The 18,111-nt window shown below is 49.1% G+C and overlaps 1 protein-coding gene across 1 annotated transcript in view; it reads right to left on the minus strand.

Moving 5' to 3' along the window:
• TTBK1 (tau tubulin kinase 1) overlaps positions 1-18,111 on the minus strand; it is a 120,663-nt gene that overhangs the window by 48,613 nt on the left and 53,939 nt on the right. Inside the window, exons 6-10 of the mRNA XM_077812083.1 lie at positions 10,139-10,204; positions 6,889-6,981; positions 5,768-5,893; positions 2,039-2,193; positions 336-555 (exon numbers count right to left, since the gene is read on the minus strand). Coding sequence (XP_077668209.1) covers positions 336-555; positions 2,039-2,193; positions 5,768-5,893; positions 6,889-6,981; positions 10,139-10,204 — 660 coding nt within the window. The remainder of the gene's footprint in view (positions 1-335; positions 556-2,038; positions 2,194-5,767; positions 5,894-6,888; positions 6,982-10,138; positions 10,205-18,111) is intronic.

The raw sequence follows: 18,111 nt of genomic DNA on the forward strand, positions 1-18,111 counted from the left end.
TTGGTTTATAAGTACCTACATACGAAGAAGATGTCTCATACTAAAGCAGCTTCCCAAGGGATGGGGCAAATTTTCCAAAGCTTAGAGTCCTTATATTGAGCTGGGATGGCTCAAAGACACACATTAGCTCAACCACAAGTTTTTGAGCTGGACAGCATCACTCCTGTAGCAAGGAGAAAGAATTCCCTCAGCGCAGCAGACACTGGGTGAGGTTCTCTGGCCTGTGTTATACAGGAGGTCAGACTAGATGGTCAAAATGGTCCCTTCTGGTTTTAAATCTACGGCCTGAGTTGGGCACGCACACCTCACTGCCAGACAAGAGGAAGGTTCCTTACTTTGCTGATGCTGATCCTGAGTTTGTTGCGGTTCACGTCTGTCTCTTCCCAAACCTCGGTCTCGTTGAAGGCAATGTTAGGAGGCTGGCCCAGCCCTTCCACTGGCCGGCCTGGCAGGATCGGAGGAGCATTCTCTTGGTCGCTCAAGTGTTCACCCTGCAGGACATCTTCAGTGTTCTCACGCAGCAAATCCCCAGGAACGGGAGTGACGTTAACCACCCTAAGGGGGACATCAAGACAGGACAACAATACTGATCACATAGAGAACCAGGATCCTTATATATCCTGCACCATGGACCTGCCTCAGCACCCCCGCCATATGTAGGAGCTGCTAGGCTAACTGCATCAGGGGTCGCAACCTTTCCCAGGCCAGCAGCCCATGCCCCAACAAGTTCACAAACCTCTTCCCCTCTAGCCACAAACAAAGGAAGGGCGTCTCACAGACCTTCAGGCTGACAACCCCTGCTTCAGAGAAGGTGCTGGACAATTAGGGAACAGCCGGCTGTAGGGGAAGAGTCCACCTAGCCCTAAGCCGACAGGGCTCCATAAACTTTACCCATGTTGTCCTACCCACTGGGAAAGAGCATGTGCTCATCATCCATTTATGCCAGGACTCTCACAAGCACCTAGGCGACTTCAGAGAAAATTCCAGTTGCCTCCCCTTGGATTGTGCTGCTAAACCACTCAGAAGATTCTAAACATCCCACCCGCATGTGTCTATTCCACGCAAGTGTCAGACAGGACCGACTCAGGGTCCCCTACTCCAGTCTCCTATCTTGGACGTGGGTCGCTACCGATGATCCAGCAGAAGGCGAAGGAATCCTGAGGAGGCAGATGTGGGTTAATCTACCCTCACATTAGGTTTTATCCTGATCTCTAACAGGTAGAGATTGGTTTAAACCCTGGAATACAAGATTTAATATCCCTGCCAGAACGTGTTAGCACTCGCTGTTAGAACGCTAGATACTCTTGCCACCCAGATGATGAAAGAGATTGGATTCTCTTTCATCATCTGACAATCTTCCAGCCTCTGCGACTTCCTGTGAGGAGGAGTTCGAGGTTAATCACACATCCTGTGAAAAACCATTTCCTTTTATCCATCATGAATTTGCCACCTTTCAATTTCACTGACTGTCCCCTATCCTAACGCTGTGAGGCAGGGAGAAGAGAACGTCACACTCTCCCTTTTCTGAGCCCTTCGTTGCTCTGTCGACTGTTGTCACAGCCCCTCTGATTCACCACCTCGCTAAAACAGGCAATCCCAATCTTTTCAATCTCCTGTCAGAGGAGTTTTTCCCAGGCCATTTTTAAATATCTAAATAGCTCTTTGTCCCAGGGTCACGGACCCCACCGGCGAGCACCAGGGACCGTGTAACGCGCACTGCCGCGTGGACCCCACCGGCGAGCACCAGGGACCGTGCACCACGTCATGTGCAGCACCCTCCTGATGTAAAAGCGTAAGCAGGGGAACGTTCCCAGTAGAACATACAAAGTGACAACAAGAAGACAAATGCTCAGGATCCAGGTGCGATCCGGTGACTTAGGCACACCGTATTACACACACTTCATCTCTACAGCGAAATGAACAACACTTCTGTACCTAATCCTATTGTCCAGGGCAATCACGGCCAGTGTTCCTTCCAGTGACTCTCCCTTGGCCCAGCACCTGCTGACAGCGTGACAGGTGTGACCATAACACTCACCCAAACATGGCTGCTGTCTGCCTGGTGTTCTGCTGTGGTGGTGTGGAGGTGCTTGTAGACAATAAAATGTCCGTTCCAGCTTTTTCCCAGTCGAAGGCCTCATTCTCAGTAATGCCTCGTTCCTTCATGCTGTTCTCAAACACCGACATGATCAGCTAGAAGAATAAACGTAGCAACAAGGAGGGAGGTAGAGGATCTGTAACAGCTGACAGCTGCCTTAAAGAATGCCTGAAGCACGGAGCTTGTCCAAACTCACAATTTCCATTTCATGGGGATTTCTGACATTTTGAAATGTGTTTTGGAATTGTCTTTTGGAAACTATTTTTTTTATTTCTCTCGCCCACCTTCCCTCCCCCACACACAGAGGAAATGATTTTATTAAAAATTCTGCATTTGTCAAACATTTTCTGCCAGAAAACTGTTGATGAAAATCTTCTGACCAGCTCCAGTGGATACCTCTTTCTCCCATATCACAGGGCTTCGCATAGCTGCACCGTAGCTAAGGTTCTATCAGCCTATCTCGTGAAAGCTGTACTTTCAGCCTGTTCTAAAAGCCACGTCCCCTCTCAGATCAGCCTGGAAATGGGAATGCCCAGTTAGGGCCCCAGGTGGAGTTTATGGGGCACATATGGGGTCATTTGGTAAAGTATCTCATGAGACACAGCTCTGACAAACATGACCTTTTTACAAATTGTAACTTTTTATAATGCTTTTTTGAGTGGAGATAGGGGAAAATAATGAGTAAGACCCATATAAAACTAATATCGTGGGGATGCCCCAGCTGAGATCTAGTGCCTAGCAGCAAGAACCAGCTCCAGAACTTGATCATTCCAAAGTTCCTGGACTTTGTAGGTGATTCTCTGGAGTGGTATGGCGGGCTGCGGAGGAGCAATGCATGGAACACCAGCACGGAGTACAGACTCTTGAGAGAGAGCCCTGCCATACAACCTATCCAGTCACCTAGGGGAAAGTGACCTGGCCTAGGAGCTAGACAGATATGAGTGCAAGTCTTCTCTTCCGCTGACTGGTGTTAGTACTGCTGTACGCTTAATATTAACCAAGACCTTCAGCCCTACCCTCCAAGGGGGAAAATCCCTCATTTTCAGCTCATCGAAAAGAAAACGTGCTTGCTGGCAGAGCTGGGCCGAGAGCCCAGGTCTCCCATACAGCAGCCCAAGGCGCAGTCACTCAGCTGCCCTGCCTATGGAAGTAAGGGGGCTGAATGCACGTCGCTGACTCTGCTGCCCACAGCAGGTGAGACACAATGCTGAATTGCCCTAGCAAGAAGTCACCCATGATGGCAGCTCAGCGCAGGGAGTGAGACAGTAGCTGCAGGAGGGGGAAGGATGGTCTCTGTAAGGCAATGGACGGAGGCCTGGACACCTGGGGTTTGGTCTGGGCTCTGCCGCAGCCTGCTCACCTGGTGCTGGGTGAGTCAATTACACTACAGCGGCTGGGGACGCTCAGCAGTCTGTGGTCAGTGTGGGGAGCCCACCCGCTGCCAGAGCACCAGGATGGACTGCGATTAACACTCTGGATGAGGACTTGGTTCAATCCCTGGGTCTGCCAGCACCAACCACACCCCCTTAACCCTGCCCCTGTGGGGATGGAAATAGCAACTGGGGACATCACAGTACCCCTAAACAGACCTGCCACCCTCTCTGTGCCCAGCACAGCTCAGCTCTGCACTCCGTCCACACAGCCCACCGACCCCTTGCTGCGCTCTATGCAGGGCTTGTTGTTGCCCTGGGTGTTCTGTGAGAAGCAGCGAGGCTGAGGGAGGGCTAAGGTCCTGCCAGTCCCCCAGGGGACACCTGAGGGTAGGGACCAGAGGGGCAGGGTCAAGTTGGTGAGGTTTTGCACCGTTGGAGTTCAGGGATTTAGCATCCCCATCTCTGGAGGGGAGGGCAGAGCTGAATACATATTGCTTATTGCATGCGAATTCACCTTAACCGGAGAGGAGCTCCTACTGGGACCTTCTTGACACAAGCCAATAGGTCCAAGAGGACATGGGGGTGAAGTGCCACGTTAGCAATATTCCTCTGCAGCTTCTGCCACAGAACGGAGCACTCTTCGTGACTGAAAGCAGCGTGCAAGCAGGCAGCACAGACGCGAGTCTGGTAGCTCACTCGGCACGTCGGTGGTAGGTGCTTTGTAAATATCGACAGAACAAAGTTCTGATGAAGACGGAACATGGAAGGGGCTGTACGTAGGAAGCATTAAAAACGGCCAGACTGAGGAGCTGGACAAGTGCCAGGTCACGGAGAGCGGCGTTAGAAAGGATCTCTGCAGTCCACCAGTCCATGCCCTTGCATCGGTCACTTAGGAAACCTTCACATCCTGGAGCATCTCCCCCAGTTCTGCGTAGCTTTGCTACGGAGACTCTAACCACCTCTCTCACAGCTGGACTCCTGAGCTGTGCCATAATGCTGTCATCAGTATGTGTTATTGATGCAGCATGTGACTTTTCTATGGCTCCTGTTCCACCATGCTAGCAGGCTACAGCTTCTCCTCACTTTCTTTCCTCTCTTTTTTCTGATAGAAGCATAGCTGCGCTGAACTCATATAATTGGAGGTTTAGGACTAGCTGTGCCACGAAACCACTCTTGGTTTTCAAGCAGCTATAATCACAAGCTCTGTGGAAATCTGCAAACCATTTCAGGTTACCAGGACTTCTCATTGCTAAATTACTTCTGACGGACAAGTCTCTTAACAGAGGGTGCCTCCTGCACTCTGCCACTATCTGGGAAACTTCAACAAGGCCCTGTCCACATGCACCAATTTAACCTGAATTTAAACCAATTTAGTTAAATTGGTGCAATCCCCTGTGTGGCTGCACTCATTTCCATAACGAGTGGCCTTTTCTGGTTTAGGTTAAGCTGGTTGGGAACAGGATTAAGCTAAACCGAGGGGTTTGTTTTGGTTTAATTAAATAAGCTTCAAAAATGATTTAAGTTAAACTGGTACAACTTTCCAATGTAGCCAAGGCCTAAACGACAGATTAGTTTTCCCTTACTTTCTAAGAATGGTGCCAAGAACAGGAAATAAATGTTACAGAGAGAGCATCAGACATTGCTTCCCAAAGCTGTCCCTGTCCCCACCGGCTGCCTAAAACGTCTTAAAAGCTACAAAAAGAAAGGGTGCACGTTTTAAATTAAACCATGCAGCTGGTTTGCTGCTGCATCTCTAGAACCTGGAGTTCAGCTCTCCTGCAGACCAGATGTGTGCATAACTGCCTGGCAGGATTGTGCAGTGGGGCTCATTCTGCAGGCCGGGCCCATGGGACTCGGAAGGAAGACACGCATATGCAGAGTAGCCAGCTACTGGCAGAAGACATGTGAACATGCTTAGCTCAGACACAGCTGCTTGAGGAACATAACCTGGATTTTCCAAGAGGGTGATTTCCAGGGTGATTATGCACCCTATGGGCCCGACTCTAACTATGCCATGTAGAAGGGATGTTTTAATTGCCTTTAAAAGACTGCTGAGAAAGTTCAAACAACTCTCACGCCACCAAGATTCATAGCGATGGGTCTGTCTGCATCAGAGGTCGGGGCTTTTTGTTTGATGGGGTGGGGTGAGGGGGAGAGAGGAAAGAACTTGGAACTGACAAACCACCCTATGGCCCGGCCTCTCTCTGGCTTCGCAGGAATGGCCTCTCCACCTGTGAAATCAAAGCATCCCTCTCCAATGACATGCACCAGGCCCTCCACAAGGCCAGTCTCTTACCTGATAATCGGGCTTGGTGAAGTAGTCCAGGTTCGCAATGTGATCCAGGAAGAGGTGGAATTCAGATGGCATGTGTTTTAGCAGCATTCGATGTTCATACTTCTCTTTGATCATGCCAACTTGCTCCTGTAGAAAGGGAAATACACCAGATCCCACCATCACTCTCCTGGCTGCACCCTCCTAACCCCTCAGCAGTAGCCCATCTGCAGGGGGCCCTCAGGGTCTGGCTTACACACACTCCCTAGCAAAGTGAGGCTGATCTGCTGATGCAGGGAAGCTTGGACACCTCTTGGGAGCTGCCCCTTCAGTGGAGACTCCTGAAAGTAGGGGCAGCTGCTCTCTGGCTCTTCCCTCCCCCAGGGGGATCTTTCAGGAACACCTGGATGGTCTGTTTTACTCCCGTGGACTCAATCTGACTTGCTGACCAACGCTCCCATTTAGAGCTTCCTGGGAAGCTGGCTGGCAGGAAGGAACCAGTCAGTTCATCAGCACAGGACAGACACAATGGGCCAGCAGACAGGGCTGAGGTGGTCGCTGAAGGCAGACAAGCTGAGACAGCACCATTCATTTCCAGCGCGGAAGCAATCCAGGTGACACACACTGCATTTTAGGCCACGTTACAGACTGAGAAAATCATCTCTGACAGGAGATCAGAAGGGGGGAAGGAAGTATTTTTGTGTGCACTAAAGTACAGCCGAACTGGCGATGCTGATATTACAAGGCAGCTTTCATCCCACGCACGCACGTAGCTAGGGAAGCGGCAAGAGGCGCTGTGGGAATACACTGGTAGATTTACTAGTTAGCAGCCTAGGTTTGAACAGGATTTAAGAGTATTCCAAACATTGCTGCAGTGAGGTGGAGTGTGCATTCAATGTAAATGTTCGTTTACTCAGTAGCTGTGGGGGGTGTGCTCTCTTGGAGACAGGCGGAAAGTTCTTCCTGACACCTAGACCCAAGGTTTCAGTGCAACAGCCCAGGGGCTTGACTCTGCCTACTGCTTTCTGAAAAGCCCTGGAAAACAGCCTCTGATCTGTGCTGAGGTGCAGGAAAGGGGAGTGGAACAGCTGCTGGACAGAGTTTACCCCCGTCACCCACTACACCTTAGTCACTATGTTTCCTACCTTATCTTTGATCTTGCGCCATGGCAGCTGACCAACTGCAAACTCCACTAACATGTAAAAGAGGGACCACAGGTCATCATGTCGACCCATCTCCTGGAGAAAAGGAAGACAAAGTAAAGCAAATACGAGGCTCCAAGCCCTAACAGCCAAACAGCATCTTTTCTGCTGTGTGGGAGACACCACGGCGTGTCAAGCGGAGTGAACACCACCCTGGGAACGTGTCACTTCCATTCTCAGGACACTTCCAGAAACTAGGGTAACTATTATTCAGGTTGTACAGTCAAGCGCCCAGACCTCAGGGAATAAGGTTGTCCATGCAAGCTTAACTTGTGTACCCCTTATGCGTATGCATGTAATTACACAATCATAGACTATTTTTTCCACAGGACCCTGCATCAGGCAGTGAACAGAATGGATGATGCTCACTGCATGGGGAGCTGTTCAATACTTCTTTTTCCCCCATTCTTCAGTGTGTGGATCCCACCCTTGTTCACCCCACACTATTCAAACCTTGCTCTGAATGCAGAATTAATTCTCTCAGGGGCTTGTCTGCGACACTCATTACTACAGTAACTAAGCGCTTCCCAAATGGTTAATGAATTTATCTTCACATCTCCCTGAAGGTGAGGCAGGATTATACTCATTTTACAGAGGGGGAACTGAGGCATGGGGTTTAAAGCCAAAATTGTCAAATGTGCCCATTAATTTTGAGTGCCCAGTATGAGATGCCTAGGGCTGATTGGTCTGAGTATTTTGCATTGCACAGTACTTTATATATTCAAGCACTGCTCCCAATGACTTCAGCTGAGAGTGCTCAGCGCTCGTGTAAATCTGACCCTAGGCGTGTACCCAGAAAACAGGGAGAAAGTCCAGCGTGGCATTCAACTGCTCCACTTACCACACACTTTCAAACTTCTGCAACACGTGGGACAGTGGTCTGACAAACACAGCCCTAATGCACCCCCAGAGCACCAGCCATCCTGGGACCAAGTCATCCTGAACGAGCCCAGATTTAGACAGATCGGCACAGGGATGGCAAAGGGCACATTTCTTACACCCAGGAGGCCCGCTCTGCCAAATTTCAAGTCCCTGCTCCAAAGCTCAAACTGAGGCAGCCATGGAAAATTTCAGCCCAAACAGTTAGTCTGGCAAAGGCACAAATAACTGGAACCAGGATCTTGTAATAGAATGTGTCAGGCAAACTTAGCTACAGCCAGCACAGCCAGTGCCAGCTGTAATAAGCATTGAGAGGAGAATTCCCTAGAGGATAACTATAATCCAGGGGGATCAATATACCGTGTTTGATGGGAACTCAAATGTTAACCACTAAGGAGATTTCACTGTCTAAAGAAGTCCCTACCCACTGCTTTCAGCACCGGGGGCTGAAAATGGCCACCATTAGAAGCACTTCTCATCATTATGGCTGCAAGTACAGTGGCCGGTGCGGCTGACCCAAGGGCCGCCCCAGAAGCTGGCACCGGCTGTTGCTGGGGTGGCCCCAGAGCCAGCCACTGGGATGGGCCCAGAGCCAGCTGCACCGGCAGTTGCTTGGGTGGCACCAGGCAGCTGGCCCTGGGACCGCCCAAGCAGTGGCCAATGTGGCTGGCCCTGGGGGCCGCCAGAGCAGCAGCGATTCCAGGGGCAGCCCCGGAGCAGCAGTCCCGGGGGCCATTCTGGAAGCCATCGGAGCAGTGGCTCAGGGGACCTTGGAGCAGCTGGTGGCCGGGGGTAGTCAGCCCCCACCGCTAGAGCAGGGATCACCGTTTGGCTCCCGGAGGGCCCCCGGAGCAGCTAAGATTCAGTCATGGGTATTTATAGTAAAAGTCATGAACAGGTCACGGGCCGTGAATTTTTGTTTATTGCCCATGACCTGTCCATGACTTTTACTAAAAATACCCATGACTGAATCTTAGCCTTACTCATCACGCACAATATAAACTAGCAGTGGATCTAGAAATAAAGGTCTGGAGGGAAGCGTGCTCTAGTGCAGGAGTTCCCAAACTGGGGCCTCTCGACCATCAGCCATCTGCAGGCCATTTGCTGGGGATCTGCAAAACACGATGCACCTCCTGGCCTAGAAGCCTGATTACTAATCCCATTTCTGACACTGACTTTTTATGTGACCTTGAGCTAGCCACTTAGCCTCTCGGGTGTCAGCATCCTCATTTGTAAGAGAGGATAACACTGATCTGCCTATTTTTAGGGCGACCAGTAGGGGCTAATTAGCTGTCTGGGAAGCCCAGTGAAGATTAAAAGTGACATGCATTTCCAAATCACCTCCTAAAAGCCACATCACTTGGGATGCAAAAAGGCTGGAGGGAAGGATGAGATTGGGCAGAGGGGAGTGAAGGGTCAGAGCTCATAAAACCTTTTCTTCTGGCAGGAACTTTAGTTCCATAATCTAAGCATCAGAAGAACTTTACCATACAGACAGGAAATACTGCTTACATATTTACAAATATTAGATGAGAGGGGGAAGGCCAGACATCTGGGGAGACTGGGGCAAAACAGGCCAAATATTTTGCAGAAGTAACATCCCTCTTCGGAGGAAAAAAAACTAGGATTTGTTCTGAGTTACCCATGTCACCAGGGCTAGGCTGCCATGAGCCACAGCCTTCCCACGGCCAGCATGCTGCTAGGGCCCTGGGGTGGTGGGCCCACGGCAAGGAGCCACACAGGGACATGGCTTTCTGTTTCTCTTGTATTTTATTTTTTCTTAATAGCAGCAGCAAATATGGTAACTGCCAAATATTAGACAGGCGATGAGAGAAAAGCCAATGACTAGCTCATATTTTTAGACATACAATCAATAGCCTTCCACCTCCACTGGAGTTATTTGACACATCAGCTTGCTGTAGGCAACAAGCAACTCACATCAGCGGACCCCTCCCGCAGCTACAGAGCTACTCTGTGTCTACATGGCAATAAAAAGCCCACAGCATCGAGTCTCAGAGCCCAGGCCAGTTGACTCAGGTTCGTGATGCAGGGCTAAAAATTGCTGTGTAGACAGTCGGGCTCGAGCTGGAGTCCGAGCTCTGCCATACACCCCCCTCGTGGGGTTTCAAAGTCTGTACTCCAGCCTGAGCCAAATGTCTGCACTGCAATTTTGAGCCCCACAACCAGAGTCAGCTGCCTCGAGCCAGCCATGACCATGCCACTGATCTTTTATTGTAGTGTAGACATACCCTTCGTGGCTGCAGGGGTGGAAAAAACCCTTCTCTTTTAACCCCTAAGAAATGGAGATACTCACTCGGTTTTTGTGTGCATTCACGGAAGCATAGCGGACTGTTCCCCGAAACCCAGCAACATTGCGAGGCTGATGGGAGACAATAAATAATCTCAGAAACAAAGCAGGGCGTTGGAGAAGCCAGAGTGCAGCAAATTCCTAAAGACTTCCCAGCTCTACCCTGGGGCCATACAAACCTGAAAGCTGCAGATCTCTTCTTAATGCCCTTCCCTGTGATCAAGTGGCCATATAAACAGACAACATGTGCCTTAGTCCTACATTTCCCTGAAAAACTCCTTCTGCGCTAAGGGGACAGTGATCAGTAAAGTCGCTCCGGGCAGCAAAGCTGTCAGCATCACCCAGGTTTGTACCTTCATAACCAAATTTTAGTTTGAGCAGAAAGCAAGTGCAGGAGCCCAAAAGCAATCCTTCCTTTGAGTACAAACTGATAATGGGGCAGTGTGGGTAAGCTAAATCCAAGGCAGCGCCTGAGGGCCAGCCCAGTGGTTTGCTATTCTGATACTGCCGCTGGATAGATGCAGGTGCTGATCCGGCATGTTACCTCCCTGCAGGATCCCCTCCAATCCCCCCTCCCATGCACAACCCTCCTGCAAACCCCTCTTAGACCCCACCCAATGCTACCTGCCAGCTGCCCGATTCCTCCATCTCCTGAAGACAAGCAGGCCCCACTGGAACACGTGATGGGGTCACGCACTAGAGCATCCTGCTCTGGCCGCCACACGATGGACTGCACTGGACCCACGAGGTCACACTCATCTCTAATATCTCAGTCCTGCCCTGCTTCCAGTGCTCAAACTGCTCATTTCACCCCTCCAGGGACTTGTATAGTTCCCATCTCCATGGTGTCTAAGAACTTCCCAGTTCCCAAGGCAGGTGCTGTCAAAACCTCTCCCCTACCTCTGAACAGGCACCAACATGGAAGCTACATGCTAAGAGTTAACAAGTGGAAAACCTTCTAGTGTTCACCTATTTTCCAAGGCTCCTCTGAGTCCCCCTTGGAGCCTTTGTTCTCCCTTTCTTTACTCTCACCCCTCAAGTACCCTTCCCCACCCCAGAAGATGGATACAGTGGTCTTGAGACCAAGTCAGCACTGCTCCTTGCATCCATCACAGGAGGTTATTCCCACTGCTGACGGGGCTGAAAGTGCTGCTTCCAGAGATCTCTCATGTCTGCACAATTTCACCTGTGGAAGACGTGATCATTCTGAACTAATTCTATGTAGAATAATGAAACATGGCAAGTGATTATGGGGAGCTTCACAGATGTAAAAAAGATAATGGGTACGGGTGAGATTTTCAAGAGGCCGAGTTAGACCGGGGGATGTTGGCAATGGCCCAAATGGGCTCAGAGTTCAGCCCAAGGCAAGCACTTTTGAAAATCCCTCCCTAAAAACTCCAGACAGGCCCAGGTGCTTAGAGGTCGGAGCACTTAGCAGCGCAGTGCAAGGAGATGCCAGTTCAATTCTCTCATCACTTGGGAGGCAGCAGTCGGCCCTGAGGACTCAGTTGCATACCTCGATACGAACTTCCCTTCAGTGCTGACTGGTCTGAAGAGGATTCTATTCAGTCCTCCTGGCTAGCCTGGAGAGGGGCTAGAATTGCAGAGCTGTGAGAGTTGGGCCTGAAGCAGGGGAAGAACGTGTGAGTCCTCAAGGCTCAGGGATGGACTGGCTGACGGGCAGTTCAGTGGAGTTCATACATGAAAGCTTGCATATTTATATCTGCCTCTGGAAATTTCCACTACATGCATCCGACAAAGTGGGTATTCACCCACGAAAGCTTATGCTCTAATACGTCTGTTAGTCTATAAGGTGCCACAGGACTCTTTGCTCCTATGTTTAAAGTTATGCATATGTATAAGTACTTGCAGAATCAGGACCTAAGATTGTATTTTTATATTAAAATATTCTCTTAATGCCTATTTGTATTTTTCTCACCACAAATTTACTTCAGTGTTAACACTGAATATCTGCCTAGCTTTTCAATACATTATCAAAGTTCAAAACGGTGAATTTTTTTATACATCTATTCTCGCAAATTCTGTGTTATTGATTTATCCAGACTGAATGTATAATGCGGCATTTGAAACCATAACTAAAATCCATGATCAAAAGTCACAAGTCTATTATGCACCTGAGTCCCATTATTCCAATTCACTGAGGGTGATTTCAAGGCTTTCAGAATTAAAATGCTTGAGAAGGAAAACCAACATGGATGCATCACCTGTTCCCTGAGGTTTGTAATCCTGGAGCACACCAGCCCGAGTGATGAAAATACTCATTCCGCACCAACAAAAGAAGCTGTAGCAATTAACAGCTGTGATGCTGCTTTCATGATCCAGCCTTGTTCCTCCCAGAGAATTTACTTGAGACCTCCACCAGTGAGCGGCTGTTACATTTTTCAGTACTTCATTGGAGAACATGACTTCCTGAAATGTAGATTTGGCCTGCGGTTGAATTACTGTAGCTGGAACTCAACTACCAGCATAAGCCTCTTCTACGTATTCAAGAGCAAGTGTTGATTCCTAAATTGTGAGTGGAAGCTGGCACACACGGGAATATTTCATAAGCTGGAAAGTGATATGGTGTTAAACCTGTGCTTTCATGCTTTACAAGTCATAATGCTTTCCGAATATGCATTCTGCAGTTATCTCATTGCAGTTCAGCACAAGATATTTTTCTGTCTTCTTTCACACTTCATCAGCTATAGCTGAATTTGTTGAATCTGTTCAGAATCAAGTCCCAACAATGCTGCCTTCAATATCTGGAGCAATTTCTCAGCAAACCTCTTCAGGCCAATATTTGTTACTTTCTGAGAAACAGAGTCTATATCATGTCTCTGCTCTTCACAGATTTTCATTAATTTGGGCCATTCTGAAACAAGCTTCTAGGCAATCTGCAAATGCAGATTCCACTTTTCTTCTCGAGGCATCACAAATACATGGCGATCTCCATGCTTGTCTTTGGAAAGTGGTTATTGGGCAAGAACTCATCACACAGCCCCTGCTCCTGCAACTGAATCCACATGGCTAACCCCCTGAGCCCTACAGAAGTCAATGGAGCTCCACACTGGTACAGGGATCCAGACTCACGCATCACATCGCAGGATCAGACTGGCCTTCAATACCATAGTCCTTGCCAGTCTTTCCTTCCAAGTCTTCTAGCAGGAATTGTACAGTATGTGCAGAACAGCCAGACTTTACTCACCAAGGTCATCTTTTTCTTGCAAGGCTCCCCTTCTCCTCTTAGCCTCATTGGCTGCATTGTCTATCACAAAATCAGTGACCTGGCACTTAGTGTTCTCTCACATATTTTGATTGTATCACTAGCAATTGTGGTCAGATGTCTGGAAGAAAAGGAGTAACTGGAGATGTCTAGCTTGTCACACACAAAAAGTCCCTCCCTCAGTAGTTGCTGTCCCATATACAATAGGTTTGCTATGAATGTCACACCTCCCATCTGTACTCAGGATACATGTGCTCTCCAGACAGGTTATGAAAACACATGGTTTTCTCCTCTTGAAACACTTCCTTCAGGGTTTGCAACTGATGGACATTTCCTGAATGAAGAATATGGTCTAGTCAAAGCCTTTCGTTTTTTTTGACTTGTGGATATTCGAGGGATCAGAAGGTGGTGCTTGCAAAAATACCACAGGCTATTTGCTTATCAGTTTTGTGTTTCAGATACAAAAGATGTTAAAAAAGCCCTAGGGCGTCACTTTTTTTAAGTGTGCATTTTTTTAAGTGTGAAATTTCTTAGTAGAAAAAAATTCCATGTAAAATCTGAAATGCTACAAACAATTAGGAAATTCTAATTGAAGACAAAAGCACAAAATATCCACTTCAGCCATTTAAAACTATCAAATGAGAAGACAGTAAAGAACTAGCAAATGGTAAATAAAAATCTGATTTAAATTATAAATATTTGATTCATTTTGTAAACTTTAGGATTTCTATACATTCTGTTATTCAGGTCAAAGGATGTGTTTTTCTCCTTGTGTAGACATGCCTAGCACATTGGGGACAACTGCCAGAGTACAGACAATAAATAAGACTAGATTTTAGTCACGGGTATTTTTAGTAAAAGTCATGGACAGGTCATGGGCAGTAAACAAAAATTCACGGCCCATAACCTGTTCATGACTTGTATTATACAAGCCTGACTAAATCTTGGGGGAGGGGCAGCCCAGGGGTGCCTCGGGTGCTCTAGGGCAGTGGGTCTCAAACTTTTTTCCTGGCAACCCCTTTCACACAGCAAGTCTCTGAGTGTGACCCCCCTAATAAATTAAACACACTGTTTAATATATTTAAGACCATTATAAATGCTGGAGGCAAGCGGGCTTTGGGGTGGAGGCTGACAGCTCGCGACCCCCCATGTAATAACCTCACAACTCCCTCAGGGGTCCCAGCCCCCAGTTTGAGAATCCCTGCTCTAGGGGGAGCAGCCCGGGACACCCATTTGTGCTGAGGAGGTGCACGTGGCGGCGGGCGGCCCAGGACCCCCACAGGTGCTGGGGGAGTTTGGCGGGGCTGGCAGGCTCCCTACCCTAACCTGGCTCCGCATGGCTCCCCAGAAGCATCAATATGTGTCCCTCCCTCAGATTCTAGGTGGAGGCGTGGCCAGATGGCCCCGCGCGCTGCCTCTGCCCCGAGCGCCGGCTCCCCAGCTCCCATTGGCCGGGAACTGTGGCCAATGGGAGCTATAGGGGCAGTGCCTGTGGACAGAGGCAGCACGCAGCTTCTGCCTAGGAGCTGAGGGAGGGACATGTCGCCACTTCAGGGGAGCCCCCCCTAAGCAAGCACAGACCAGAGCCCTCACCCCCTCCTGCGCCCCAACCCCCAGCCCAGAGCTCCCCCACCCAAACTCCTACTGCTGCTGGGGGAGGGGAGGCACGGTGGCCCAAGACTGCCCCAGCAGTGGCTGATGTGGCTGGCCCAGAGGGTGCCTGAGCTGCTCGGGCAGCCCTGGAACCAGCCACATCGGCCGTTGCAGAAGTCACGGAGGTCCTGGAAAGTCACAGAATCTGTGACCTCCATGATAAACTCGCAGCCTTAACAATAAAAATAAAAAGCACCCAGAGGAAATGTACAGCATGTGAAGTATGCTTTGTTTATAAGGAGCTTTATTTTAGGGGACTGTATTAGATTCGCACCCTACAGGGGAATGATCCTAGTCTATTGGATAGGTGTTCATCTCTGTGCATTGAGAATAGCCAGGTGGACGAGGTACACGCAGAATTCACTGACACCGCGCTAAGCCCTTGAGCTGTATTGCTTCTAGTAGAGGTGAGAAGCCACCTCAAAGTCCACAGGCCTGGTAGAGCATCTCCAGCCCTTTCGCAATGCCAGACCGTGCCAGGAAACTCTTTTCCAGCTCCTCTGATGGCACTGAGGAAGATGTTCCTACCTGAGCCAAATCTGGGGTCAATGAAGTCAAAACTGAAGCTGCATGGTGGGGAGATGGCGTGCACCCAACACCCTCTGCCAAAGTACATTCAAGGGGAAGCACCTGGAGAGAGGTTCTTACTGATAAAGGCCCCAGGGATTGAACAGGGATGTAAGCTACAATCCCAGACAAATGCCCCAAGCTATGGTGGTCTGTGATGGACACTCCTCACATCTGACTTCTTTAGGTACTGGTCAGCTACAATTCAACAAGGAACTCCAGGAGCAGAGATCTGTAAAGCCAATCTCAAGGCAGGGAAATAAGGTTTTAATGTAGCGAATACAAGGTGGGGGTGTCATCTGCTGGAAAAGGCAGGGCACAGTTTTATTTTAGAGAAAAATAATTAACAGGACTTGGAAGTGGGATCTCAGATTATCCAATGACCTCTATGAAATGGTGACTTCTCTTCACTTGTGACAGGAGCTTTTTGCAGATGTTACTAAATTCTGATATTTACACTTCAGACTAAACAAGGAGAACTTTTCTCCTCCAAAGTGTGTACACGGGATGGAAACCCAGAAGGGATTTCCAGGGAAACATGGACAGGGCCCCTGGAGAACCGAGGAGTCCCACAGCTCTCCGGCAGTGGTTGGCAATAGGTCCTGGTTGTAAGGGCTTACCGCAAAAGGTGGGACAGGAAGTGAAGCTCAACTAAACAAAGCAACTTAAACTCAATAGTCGGAACTTCCAATTTCGATCCGTGCGACAGGCAGGCTGCCCTGGTGACCTGGGGTGAGGGGCACTGATCTCCTAGTCTCCGCTGCGGTTGTGCTGAAGGCCCCATCAGAGACAAACTCTCTGTCCCGTGAGATTTAGCAATGTCCCTTTTAAACGGCAGTGTTTTGTACAACCCTTGATGACAGCAGCATCTTTTATCCTCATGTGGAGTTGGGAAGGAATGAATACGGAAAACCAGACTCAAAATGCAACAATAACCAGGAGGAAAAGCCCTGCCCCTGACACCAGACCCCCAAGAGTGACAACCAGGTCCCTGAGACTGGAACCCCCAGAGTGCCCAAGCACTCCTGGGGCCAAAACCCCAAGAGCTTTGGGCTTCTGCATCAGATTAGGTGGATCTCACAATCCTGCTGAAAAACAGAAACATATCATGAAGGGAAAACAAAAACAGACTTAATTCTGAACTCCATCAAGAACGAAAGCATAAAACAAAATGAAACCCAGAAGCATGGTGATGGCTCACTCACAACTCATGGCAGAGATGGTTACGAGCAGCGGATGGGAAGCCAACGCATCAAACACAGCCTCAAAAGAAGAGCCCAAAAGAACTGTAAAACAGAGAGAAACCCAAAGAAAACCATGATAAAAAAAAAACACAAAATGGAGAAAAATTAAATAGAAATGAATTAAAAATCAAAGCAATATTGCGTCCCTCCCAATGCACACATCTCCTCCTCAGCTGCTGCTGTCAGCCCCCATGCTCACTCCCCAGCACTGACAGGAGTGTCTCCCCTGGTTGTGCGGGGGCTCACTGACATAGCCAGCCCTTTGGGACAAGGACCCATAATTTGTGAACTGCCTGTCAAGCACCATGAGCTCTCTGCCAGAGGGACTGGGGTCTCTCCCGAGACCAGCTTCTCCTCACTCGCCGTTTCTAACACAAGGCATAAAACGCAGAGCAGCGGTGGCTGATGCCCAAAGTGCTGTGGTGGGAGCTTCAGTCCTGCCCTCCCTGAGGCAACTGTTTCTGATTCTCCCACTCAAATGAAATAAAATAAATTGACCAAATCAACCCTCTGGGGCTCCTCCCGCTCCCACAGACAAATCTACTCTCCCTTCCCCACTCGACCCAAACCCCAGCTCTGCTCCCCCGCTGCTGAAAACCCCTCCACACTGCCAGCTGCTGCCTTGCCCCTCACCAGGTCACATGAGCCACTTCCAGGCCCCACCATCTCGCTGGGCCACAGGCCCTATCTCCTCCCTCCTTGTGACTACAGGCTGGCTAGTGCCATACACTTGTGGCCTCGGGGCTCTGCACTGGGGTTGGGACGGGAGTATGTTGAAGGTCAGAGTGTGGCCGTAGAAGGGATTGGTAAGGGTTCACCATAACGAGGACAAACATGACAGCTCGTTTGCACTGTCCATTATATGGTACGTAGACTGTGAATTATTGTGTTGTCTGTTTTAAAAGCGTGTAAGATTGCAGATATGGGCTTACATTATAAATCAGCACTAATAAACAATTCAATAAGCTCTGTGACAAATTTGACACAGGGAGGTATTATTGCATTTGATTCAATAAAATCACCTGGAAGTGAATGTCATGAATCTACTTAGGTTGTTGTAGTGTGGTGCAGTAGCATCCAGGACCCCTCTGTTCTAGGCATTGTACAAACACAGAACAAAAAGACAACTCCTGCCCCAATTTAGCTTACCCTCCAAGTTCTCCAGCATGATTCACAATTCTACCATTTAAACTCATGGTGACATGGAAGCTGCGATGTATCCGACAGCAGCAGGGTACAAACCAAACGCATCTTGTTATGAACGTAACCTTTGTGAGAATACAATGTTT

Source organism: Eretmochelys imbricata, chromosome 3, assembly GCF_965152235.1.
Source record: "Eretmochelys imbricata isolate rEreImb1 chromosome 3, rEreImb1.hap1, whole genome shotgun sequence".
In the NCBI taxonomy this organism is placed as follows: domain Eukaryota; kingdom Metazoa; phylum Chordata; order Testudines; family Cheloniidae; genus Eretmochelys; species Eretmochelys imbricata.